Source organism: Limanda limanda, chromosome 15, assembly GCF_963576545.1.
Source record: "Limanda limanda chromosome 15, fLimLim1.1, whole genome shotgun sequence".
NCBI lineage: Eukaryota > Metazoa > Chordata > Actinopteri > Pleuronectiformes > Pleuronectidae > Limanda > Limanda limanda.
Window position 1 is genome coordinate 5606540 of NC_083650.1, and position 12367 is coordinate 5618906.

Consider the following 12367-nt stretch of genomic DNA (forward strand, 5'->3'; position numbering starts at 1 on the left):
CATCACAGCATATGTACGTGTGTGTCTGTGTGTGTGTGTGTGCGTGGAAAAGGCAGGGAAGGTCCAGGCGCTGGTGGGGGGTCCCGCGAAAGTGAAAATTAATGCCATGAACGCACAGACGGAGGTGAATCAGTGTGTGTGTGTGTGTGTGTGTGTGTGTGTTTTTTGTGCCTACCAGTCTGCACACATGATGATGTCAAAGTGACCCTCTAGTGCTGAAATGTCCGACTCACAGTCCCACCTCACAACCCTGTAACACAAACACACAACAGACAAACAGACACCAAGGTTAAGTCTTTGTAGAGTGAGTTGGAGATGAAATGCAGAGTTGGGGAAACTGCACAGAGATCAGCAGCAGGTTTTTGTCTTTTGTCCTTCACCACTTCACTTTGGGCTTCTTCCTCTCTGACACTCTCGCTCTCTCTCTCGTGCTCTCTCTCTCTCTCTCTCTGACCACTGTTTTTCTGCCTCAGTAGAGAATGTGTCTGCAATGGACGACATGTCGACTGTGAGGTAAAGAGAGGGAGACTCTGACATGACACTTGACATTTATACCTTGTGAACACACACACGCACGCACACATACATACACGCACACACACATACCGCATTCATACTATAGTGCCTTTGCTTCCTCTTTCCCACTGTTTGTGCAAAGTCCGTTCTGATACACTGTTCCTCCGTCTCTTTGTCAATAACATTTCCCTCCACTCTCCTTTTTTTTCTGTTTCTCGGAGTGTCAGGGAGATTGGGGGGGAGGGGGGAGGGGGGGGATTATTAATTAGGCATTATTAACACTCAGTAAACAAAACATTAGGCCTCGCTAGAAACACAATCTTGATTCGCGGCAGGAGGTCCCTAGCACACGCACGCACGCATACACATTCAACCACACCATCATGCCCCCCCCCTTCCCCCCCTTGTCCAATCGCATCGTGCCCTTCGCCCTCTTGTGTGTATGACAGCAGGCATAATATGAAAAGAAAACAATCAAAGTAATGTAGCCTAATTATACGTTTACTTTTTCACTACGTCTTCCACTCGTGTTAATATGTGCAGGAGGGAGAAATAAAGAGAGAGAGAGACAGAAGAGGTAGGGGAGCGAAACAGTCAGTCAATGGAAAAATACCTTTTCGGAGACGAGGACGACAATTAGCTGTGCTTTAGCCCGTGTGTGAGTGTGTGTGTGTGTGTGTGTATTGTGCAGAGTTCTCTTGATGGTTTCTGGATGAGAACTCCCTATCAAAGACAATCATTTTGCTTGAATGACAATGCACATAAACACACATGCAGCACACACACATTCTAATTTGCCGTACAAAGTAAATAAGGTTTGAACTTTTAACATAAATCTTTCATACTTGAAGACATAATGATGCAAAAATGTATAAAATGTATATATTTAGAATAGGAATAACAGATTCATATTATACAATGATACAGTGTATTTTCCTCCAATATTAATCCAACAACTTTGAAATATTTAACAAAATAACAATTTGAACAAATAGTTTCCCAGTATCTTGTGAAAATGTTTGACAATAGCACTGGAAAACACTATAGTGTGTATGTTTACTTGTTTCCTTGAAGTGTCGTATAGTACAACCAGCACTGTAAAGTTTATTCTTCTTTAAGTACAGAGTGAAAATGATAACGAGAACAGAGCAAAAGTTGTTACAGTGAAAATATTCTCACCTAGCAGATACACGAGTCGACCCAAACTTTCCAGCTTGTCGGTTTTTCTCCACCAACTGTCGCACATCTGTTGTAACACTGTCAAGGATTCATTGTAGACACACAAACATTGCTCCAGAAAGTCATTTTCATGTTATATTTGCGATGGGAACAGTTTGAAAGATGTTCATATTATATTCGAGTAGATTCAATATTTATTTACAAATTCAATCGATTTTTTAAGGCAAATGGACATTTAAATATATAAAAATAATTGTGGGAACGATGTTTTAAACATGAACTATGGATCTTGGGACGAAAGAAAGAACATTGATCATCTACTGATTCCAGTAAGTTCTGCAGAGCCACATGAAGAGACGTGAAACTCAAAGTAAGTAAAAACATATATGGTTGACATCCTCACAGAGAAAAGCATGACTGACTGGGGATGATCTCCAGGGATCGGGAGCCTGGCTGCAGAGGCGGATCAATGAGAAGGCTTTTAACCACAGATAAACACACTCACACCTCACGTTCTCGCACATGCAGATGAACTCACACAAAGGCCGGCCCGATTGATGTCAAGTTGTCTATTAGGACCCTGGCTTGTGGAGTTACAAAGCAATGCAATTAGGATTTTCTTGTCATTAAAGCCCGACAAGAGCTGAGACAAATCCAATCGACGAAGACAGAGAGCGATAGAGCGAGCGAGCCGGAGACTTAGAGAGAAATAGAGAGAGAGAGAGAGAGAGAGAGCGCAGGAAGGGGTGATCGAGACATTGATAGCTGGAGAGCTGATCCAAAATCAAAGAGGTTCTCCCAGACCCAGATACACAATAATTAATATACACGAACCCAAACACACACACACACACTGGACACCTGTGCGTCAGTGTATTATGCATGGGGATGACAGGGCGAAGAGCAGAGCAGCTTATACTGTAATCTCATCACTAGCACCCCCCCGGTGGAAAGGTCAGCGCACGCACAAACACAGACGCCAGCAGAAAACACACAACAAAGACATCAGGAGCAGAAAGTGAAAGCGAGGGAGAGATTTGGGTTTTATTGACCATTAAAGTGGAGGAATATTTGCTCCCATCACTTGAAGTAGCAGCCAATGACATGCATCAATCATTCTTAATGGAACATCTCGAATTGATTTTCAAAACGAGTATTCAAGGTCACAGCAGCGGAGTGGCTTCCTGTCTCCGGTGTGTGTGTGTGTTTGTGTGTGTTTCTGCACAACAACATCAACAACATTAGATGGAACCGGGGGGAAAAAAATCTCTGGATTTAAATGATCTAACTTCTAAATATCGTCTGCTGGAAACTTATTTTGCTCTGAAATATCTTCTCATCTATTTCACTGAATAAAAACTGAACGCTATCGCAGCTCGCCATCTCTCTCCATTGTAGCACGAGCTGCACGTCGAGGCAGCGTGACACAAACAGCGTTCATTAGCACGAGTCCGAGTCAGTGACAGGAAACGCCTCATTGAGCCTGGAGTGTGTGAATGGACCAACATGGAGTCCAGAACGAAATCTTGGCCTTTCTCTGTGTGTTCCTTCCATTTCTCGCTATGATTTCACTTTACAATTCTCCCTACGTGTTTGTTCTGGGTAACAAAGCAGCCGGTCAATGGCGTATTGTTTGTGTAGCCCCCCGTGTAAGAGTGGGTGTGTGTTCAGGCTCCATAATGTTATTGTTTGTTCTCATTGTGATCAGTAAAGGAGAATTGTTGCTGGCCGAGACAGATATATTGTGAGCAGAGCAAAATATGGAAGTGCAATGTTGGTCAGTGGGGGAGGAAATGTGTATCTATATTTCCGGCCTTTGTGAAACAACTGTAACGGGTCACAGCGTCTTTTTTTTTTCTTGTCTGTAAAGTTCTTAAAAGAATGGAGCACGATTTGGAAGGACGGAGGGAAAGGACAGGAACGACGAATAAAGAAAAGAGGGAAGATGAGAGTTCGCAAAGGGGAACAGACAGGGACAAGTGTAAAATGAAAAAGTGGAGCACGATGGTTCGTAAGCTGTCAGGAGCTGATCGATGACCCACCCAAATAACAAATACTGGCAGAAAGAAGAAAAAAAAACAAGTCTAAAGATCTGTCCCCAAATACTTAATTATAGGTCTTAAACCTTAACCACACACAAAAACATTTTAAACAAACCTTGATTGTTCCTGCTTCAAAAACACTCATCAAGCCCGAACCCGAGCCTCTAGCATTAGATGAAGTCTCACACTAAATCTGACAGGATGGCAATTACCGTGCTCTTAACTTGGCACTGCGGGCAGCCGGGATTGGTAGATGCCACGTTGAGCACTGGTGCTGGAGGTTTGTCACTGTGGGCGTCCTGTCTCAAGATAAAAGAGGTGGATGATGACTTTTCTCCCCCCCGCTCCTGCACCAGCTCTGGTTTTAGGGCTGAGACACAGAGGTTATAGCGACTGTACATTTGTCCTTTACAGCCTCAGAGACAAGTGGTTATATTAAGAGCAGGTTCAAGGCAAATCGATTTTGATCACGCAGCATGGAAGACATTAAAATAATTTACTTGCAGTGATAATAGTTACCTCCGCCATAGAGGTTATGTTCTCACCCCGGTTCTGTTTGTTTGTTTGTTTGTTGGTTTGTGTCTGAGCAAGATTACACATAAACAAGTGGACGGATTTTCACTTATTCTTTTCACTTTCTTTGACGAATCGAGACAGGCTGTTTTTGAAATGTTTTCACCGTTTTCCCTCAGGCATCTTAAGCATCTGCAGCTTAATTGAATTAAAAGGGATTTTCTGCAAAACTTCAGTTAACAGGAACGCTGTTTCGTGTTGGCCGTGTCATGTAATGTGCGTGTGTGTCTGTGTGTGGGGGGGTGTATGTGTGTATATATGTATGTCCTTATGAATGGGATTAGTATGTATATGTTGATGACAAATGTATGTGAGTGTACAGTTTTTGTAGATCGATGACTACATAGTATTTGTAGAGGAGCAACCCAAACAGAGCCTCATCATGAATTTCCTAAAGAAATTATGTTAATGTAACAGGTTTGAATATTAAATGTACATTTTTTAAAGAATTAAATACTCAATAAATAATGATAAAAGAAAATGATTTATGACTCAAGGGGAAACGTATGTGAGCATGTGTGTGTGTGTGTGTGATTGCGTATGCACATGAAAAGTCCATTATCCGAGTTCTGAAATTGTTGTTCTGACATTGGCATATAAATATTTAAAAACGTATGAATGCTAATCACAATATTTTTTTCATAATATTTCAACACCAGATTTATCCAAAATTCAAATTCAAATGTAAAATATATTAGATTAAATGGCATCTGTCCAAAAATTCATATAAATGTCACATAAATAATCTAGAAAAAAAGAATTAATGTTGAATCATCAAATCCTGCTGCACATGTGACATTAGATCAGACATTTTCCCCCCTATAAATAATGTTGTGCATCAATGAGGTTTTTAAACATGCTCAATAAACATACAACAAACCTACTATTTAAAACCCCTGAAGAAAAGACACAAGTGCTCACAGAAGCCATTTCATTTGAATGCATATAAATAAACGTGAGGTGGAGGAATGAGGCCGAGATGGGAGAGATAGACGGGAGGAGAAGGAGAGAGGACGATGAAAGGATACTCTGAATGGACTTCTCATTCCCATCTGATAGCAGAACTTCCTCCGCGTCAGCACAAATGGCAACCTGAGAGACAGAGAGACAGAGGAATGAAACAACACGGAACAAAAGAACAAAAACCAAAGGCCCCGTTAGATGAGGCAAACATCTGAACACACACACACACACACACACACACACACACACACACACACACACACACACACACACACACACACACACACACACACACACACACACACACACACACACACACACACACACACACACACACACACACACACACACACACAATAATGACATAACCATATCTACAAAGCCTCACTCTTGGCAGCCCGGCCCGCCCCACCCTCTCTCTCCACTGCTCCCTCTCCTCTCTGCCATTTCCCTCTCTATCTTCACCCCATTTTTATGTCTGCATTATTTTAATCATTCAATCAAATCAGTCAATACTTTTATCATTGTGGCTAGCGGTGGGGGCTGCTATCTTGCTATCACTCTGTTCAGTAATTGCATTGTGACAGGGGATGATGGCAAGCGCCGAGCCTTTTCATTTGACGCTGGGTGTTTATCGGGCCGAGCCATCACTCCGTTCGCCGCTGTCACTCTGCACTCGGCTCACCGGGCCTGCCTGATGCCCTTCATATAACTTTGCGGCGCAGACTACGAGAGACGGAGAGAAAAGAGAAAGAAAGAGGGAGGGAGACAGGAGGATGGATGGAAAGCTTTGTGCCGTGCCGCGTGTGAGGCAGATGTAGATAGAGAGGTATGTGCTTTAGTATAACCTCATCTTTTCACATTTTCTTTTCTTTGCAGATGCTTTTTTTTTATATCAGCAAGTGTGTGTCAGGCTGTCAATTTCTGTGAAGGAGGGTGTGAGCATATACACACGGGCGAGGGCAAGAGCAAGTAGCTTTTGTGTTGGCGTGTGCGCGAATCCTATACGGACGATTCAATGTAATCGTCACTTGTAGAAAAGACATGATGCATCACACATCCAGTAGATGAACATTTCTGAAACAAACGCACAAACATGCATGCTTTCATCCACACACACACACACACACACACACACACACACACACACACACACACACACACACACACACACACACACACACACACACACACACACACACACACACACACACACACACACACACACACACACACACACACACACACACACATGTTCAGGCGCTGCAGGGTTCGGAGGGGGTCACTGAGCACTGCGAGTTCCACCATCTGCTCGAATGGAGGAAGGAACCTCCGGGCTGAACCAGAGCATCCAGCTGAAAGATCAAGAGCCCAACCTGGCAACCCATTAGCTCCACCCCGCCACCCTCCACCTACACTGCACTCACACACAGAGTCGGGCCATTTCAAATGCTCACACACATTCTAATCCAAACCAATATTAACATGTCACACAGAAGACTGCTGGGAATCGGATATCAAACCAAACGTCAGGCATTTGATGTGTTTTCGCAGGGATTCCTAAAGACTGGTTCTCTTCTCTGTTTTTGTACAGAAGACAATCAATCATAATCAAAGTTAATTAAGAAAGACTGATGATTAATAAGTAATATTTGCTAAGATAAGAGGTGGTTTGAAACAAGAGGTGGATCAGCTTTATCGATGGGAGAGATTTTTAAGCAGATTTACAATACCAGACAGAAAGAGACTGACATTCAGGATGATTAAAAAAAAGAAATATAAGCATTTGCCTTTGTGGAATATAAACTAAATAAGTACTTTTTGCTTTAAGAGAGAAAAAACGATTTATTTGAGAATGGACAGAAAATTAAATGAGTATTAAACTTGACAAGTTACAAAAAGAGAAAATAAGTTGTTCATTAAAGATCATTGCTATTATCTCAGCGTCAGTTATTACATTGCTATGAACCTTGACTTGATCCATGTTCATCTTTAGTCTCATATTTAAACATTTTAATTAAAGGTTATTGATATGTTGCTGTTCACTTGTACATTTCTTTCTGATCTTGATCTATTCTTCATTTATCAACAGCATCATATATATCATATATAATATTATGACACTAGAGGAAAAGATAAACGATCTCCATGGTAAAGTTAAAGAAGTATGTGTGTGTGTCTGCGCCAACTGTCATGAGGATATTTTAAATACTGAGACATAAATAATGAACTGTTAATAATGAACAGCTCACGTGGACAACAGAGGAGAAAAAACCCAGGATGTGGTGTCAGTGACGAATGAAGGAGGCAGGAGGAGAAGGAGAGGTGTGAAGGAAGGATTCCATCTCAAGTCACCAATGTCAAAACATGGTGTATTGACTGCAAGGAGATAAAACCAGGCTCACACACTCACACTCACACACACATGCACACACTCACACACACACATCTAGCAGATCGATGGGACACTGACGCCTGCTATGTGGAGGGGCCCTTAAGTCTCCAGCTAATAAACCCTATGGCTAACAGCCTGTGGTATATCTGAGAGTGTCCCCATGAGCGTGTGGTGAGAGCGTGATTTTGCTGGTAAACAAAATAAAAGCACACAATAATTAAATCTTCGGCATCTTAAGTAATTCATACTTAATAATTAAAACCTGATAATGAAGAAGCTTGGTTGACTCTGTTTTGCTTAATTCAAAAATAATAATACATCAACGAGGCAACAAGTGCAAATACTCCTGCCGGGTTAACAATAAAGACATTTGTGTCACCAAACAGTTACTTTTTTTTATCTTGTGGCTGATGTGCCATATTTATATATGAATAACTTTGAGTGCATATACAGTACATGTATATAACTATAAAGAACATAACTGTCTTGCACCATTGCTCTCCATCAAGGACATGCACCTGCCCAGGATCGTGGAGTCATGTGTTCAGCTTGCAAACTGATATAAATGTGAGGTAATAACACACAACTTCAGCATCGTAGCAAATACTAGGTAATTTAGACGCATCTGTCATCCTCACATGTGACACAATATACTTTTCCCTTGTAGTTTTACACGTGTTCTGTGAATATGACGACTGTTAATCGCTCACATGTACAAAGAACAGATATTGCACATGAACAGGTAAGCATACTGTGTGCCCAAGCTGTTTGTGTATTGATCAGTGAGGTTCAGTTTCACTAGGGAACCCAGGCCTCTGTGTGTGTGTGTGTGTGTGTGTGTGTGTTTGTGTATAATGTGTGTGTGTGTGTGTGACTGTGTGTGACTTACCATTAGCCCTGCAAGACAAGTCATACCTCCTCCTAACTCACACACTGCGCCCCTGAGAGAAACAGAAGAGAGAGATGAGTGACAGTGAGATTCACATTGCTGAGACCCACCTGCCAGTTTAGCACTGACACACACACAGGTACACACAAACACACACGCACGCACCCACCGTGCACACATGCTGTACAGTAGAAGTCCACAGATGTACATGTACGCACTCACACACACACACAGTAAACACAGCAGGGTTAGAAATATCAATTCAACCATCAACCTGGAAGCTGAATACTGAACATTGAGAAGCACAAGCTCAATCAGCAGGAATTCTGAGACACACACACACACACACACACACACACACACACACACACACACACACACACACTCACAGACTCAGACACACACACACAAACACATACACACACACAGAATCCTGTTGCTTGCATGCTCATTCAACCCCTCTCTCAATCCTCATCCTCCTTTCATCTCCCCTTCCCCTCCATCTCTCGCCCTGTCCTCTTTCATCCCTCCCTGCCTCCCTCCCTCTCTTTCTGACCTTCACTACGCGGCTCTGATCAATACCCCTCTCTTCCTCGCCTCCCGCCTCTTGAATGTTAAAACAGGAAATCAAAGGGTGATGTTCCACCTTGAGAAGAAATCAAAGGTGCCTGGGTGCTTTTCAGCCGCGTGCCGCAGGGCAGGCCCGTGCTCAGCAGCCGGCAGCAGGGGAAAGAGCAGCACAGAGCAGCGTGGCGTGGGGTGGGGGGTGCAGAGCCACACGAGGAGCATTTACGACATTCAAATTTAATAGTGCAGCTCCCGCTCTAAATACACCTGTTAGGGATGGGCTGTTTGTTCGGCCTGTGGTGACGCTGGTTGTCTGGAATTAGTAGATAGATGATGAAATACAGGCCTTTTCCATATGAATACCTTTTTAAAGCAGTGTTTTATGACTGAAAATATCAGTCTAGATGTTAGTATGGACAATCCCCGTCCATACTAACACAGCTTAAGGAGTGCACATCACATGACCACATAGTGACTCACTTTGGTGTAATTGCATTTAGTGAAATATCTCTGTCTCACGGCAGATTTTTTAGAATCTTCACGTTTGTTTAACCTTCCTCCATTTCACTGATAATAGTATATAAGTACCATTTTACTAAAGAGGATTTTTGTTTTTGGTCATTTGTAAGGCTTAATGATTCAGTTACGTTTGCAGTGGAAGCAGGACGGTCCCTTTTCCTGTTTTGTAACAATAAGACATTTCCTGTCAATAAAACATACAAGTACATCATTAAAAACAAAATCTACATCCATGTCATTAATCCCAACTGTTAATTTGTGTTTTCCTCGGTGAAAGAATCAAATCTTTTTACAGTGGCATGGTGGAGTTCACTCACCTGAACGTGTGACGGTTCTGCAGACAGTAATGAGCCATCACCTCCTCAGAAGGCCACACACCTGAATCACAAAGACACAGACAGAGGGGATCGGTCACTCGCAAACCTCAGACTGATTCGCCAGCGTTTATCTGGCATCTGTGGTGTGACACGGCGCTTTGATTCGAGTGTCTCAACATCAGAACACATTGATATTGATATAAAACTGAAATAAAAACCATAATTGGATGTATTGTGTTTTGCGGTCTGTGTTCATTTGCTTCTCTTGTGGCTTCTACCTTGCCTGTGATCCAAGGCTCCTCCGTCTCTGTTTGTCTGTCTGCCTGTCTGTCTGTCTATCCTAAATCCTTGCAACACTCTCATTGTGTGTGTGTGTGTGTGTGTGTGTGTGTGTGTGTGTGTGTGTGTGTGTGTGTGTGTGTGTGTGTGTGTGTGTGTGACAGGGGGTCCGGTGGGTGATAATCACAGCGTGCAGGCCTGTCTGGCTTATCACCTACTGTCAGCCCTTCTCCTTCTGCTGTGCATGTAACACACACTAACGCACACACACTTGCATGCTTGCTGCTATTTTCCCTTTCTCTCGACACACACACACACACACAGACGCACACACACACACACAAATACACATATCTTGGCAGTAGAAGAAGTAAACATTCATTTGAATAAAACTTCAGCTTTTTGCTTCTGGCTTTGAACAAGAAGGTTCAGCTTGGCATTGTCTGTGTGTGTGTGTGTGTGTGTGTGTGTGTGTGTGTGTGTGTGTGTGTGTGTGTGTGTGTGTGTGTGTGTGTGTTTATGTGAAGGAGTTGTTGAGAGAAAAGAATGAGGGGATATGCGTAGAATGAGTTAGAGAAAGCAGGCGAGGGAGGCAGAGATAGAAAATGAGCGAGGTAACGAGACAGGAGTGGGGCGGCAGGGAGGGGGGGGGGCGAGAGGAGGATAGAGAAAAGGTGGTAGTCGATATAATAAGCGGCTTACAGGCGGTCTCTCTTCACCTCATGGGGCAGACATCACTGCTCCCTCACTTCGCCCTCTCTGTATCTATCTCTCTCACTCGCTCCCGCTCTCTCTCTTGCCTCTCGCTCCGGTCCGCCAAGATTAGCTCAAGCAAGCAGGATTTAATAATGCCTATTGATAAAATGTCCAAATATTCCTTTTCCCCATTAGAAAAAAACACGCTTTCTACGTCTTGGCCTGACAGCACACACACACACACACACACACACACACACACACACACACACACACACACACACACACACACTCTCACACACACGCACATACAAATACACCCAGATACATTGACAGCCACAGCAGTTATACTATGTGTGTAAAGAATGTCAAGAAGCGCAAGGCTTAAATAATAAGACATTTTAAATTTCATCTCTTGGTCTCCTTCAGCCGAGCACTTGTCACACACTACAGAAAACTTTATTCTGTCAACTGGCATATCAGCAGCACCAATGCTCTTCTGTATGTAGAGCAACCTTCTGAATTTCTATTGTTGTGTTCATTTCAATATTTTACCTTATATTTTCTTGGTTGTGCATAATTTCAGATATTTTATTTAAATTAGTTTGTTAATTTACCAATTAAGCCCACTTAATGTTTAAAAACAATAATACATTAGACCCTCCATCAATGTATAGACTTTGTATTTGACTCGAACCTTGAGATTATTCATTATATGAGATAGTAAGTACTAGTGAGTATTTATGACAGCATAGCAGTGTATGGGAAATCAACAGTGCAATGGTTTTGGAACTTTGCAAAGGATTTAGTGACAACCAGAATTATGTAGGATTTTGTCATGAACCATTTTCAGTAAATGAGCATCATTAAAAAACTCAAAATACTCTCATGAAAAGTAAATAGTCTGTATCCCATATGATTAAGCTTTAAAAAGCTTTAACATCCAATGACATTGAGCTAAACGACTAGAATGACAATCAGTAGAGTGCAAACTTCCATCAAGGCCCAATCCACCACTGCATTTCAATCAAGCTGCACCAGATACACACACACACTCTATAGATCCGTGGGTTATTCCCTCAGATATCAGCCAAAACACAATGTTAACACTGTGAATCGCATTAAGTCTACAACCCATCATACTGTGCTTAACACAGACACACATAGAAACTAAGTAAGGCACCATAAAACAAATGTCATGCACCGATTAATTAAAACCAAAGCTCATAATTCAAATCATCACTTTTATCAAAATAAAGGTTAAAGACATTCTCGTCAAAACCTAAGTGAAATTTTGATCCTCTAAAATAGATTTATGAGAAGTGAGGGTTAATGTGTCATTACCTTTGACCCCTCCTCTTCTGATTGAGTGCTCACATGAAACATAATGGCCCCCCCGACACCAACCTCTGCCCGGCGACATGACACTGCA

At 42.3% G+C, this 12367-nt stretch overlaps 1 protein-coding gene across 1 annotated transcript in view; it reads right to left on the bottom strand.

Annotated features, from left to right (window-relative positions):
* Positions 1-12367, bottom strand: part of camkmt (calmodulin-lysine N-methyltransferase) — a 97457-nt gene that overhangs the window by 21874 nt on the left and 63216 nt on the right. The window contains exons 4-8 of the mRNA XM_061087393.1: positions 9961-10021; positions 8558-8609; positions 5339-5402; positions 1696-1762; positions 176-250 (exon numbers count right to left, since the gene is read on the bottom strand). Of these exons, the coding sequence (XP_060943376.1) occupies positions 176-250; positions 1696-1762; positions 5339-5402; positions 8558-8609; positions 9961-10021 (319 nt within the window). The remainder of the gene's footprint in view (positions 1-175; positions 251-1695; positions 1763-5338; positions 5403-8557; positions 8610-9960; positions 10022-12367) is intronic.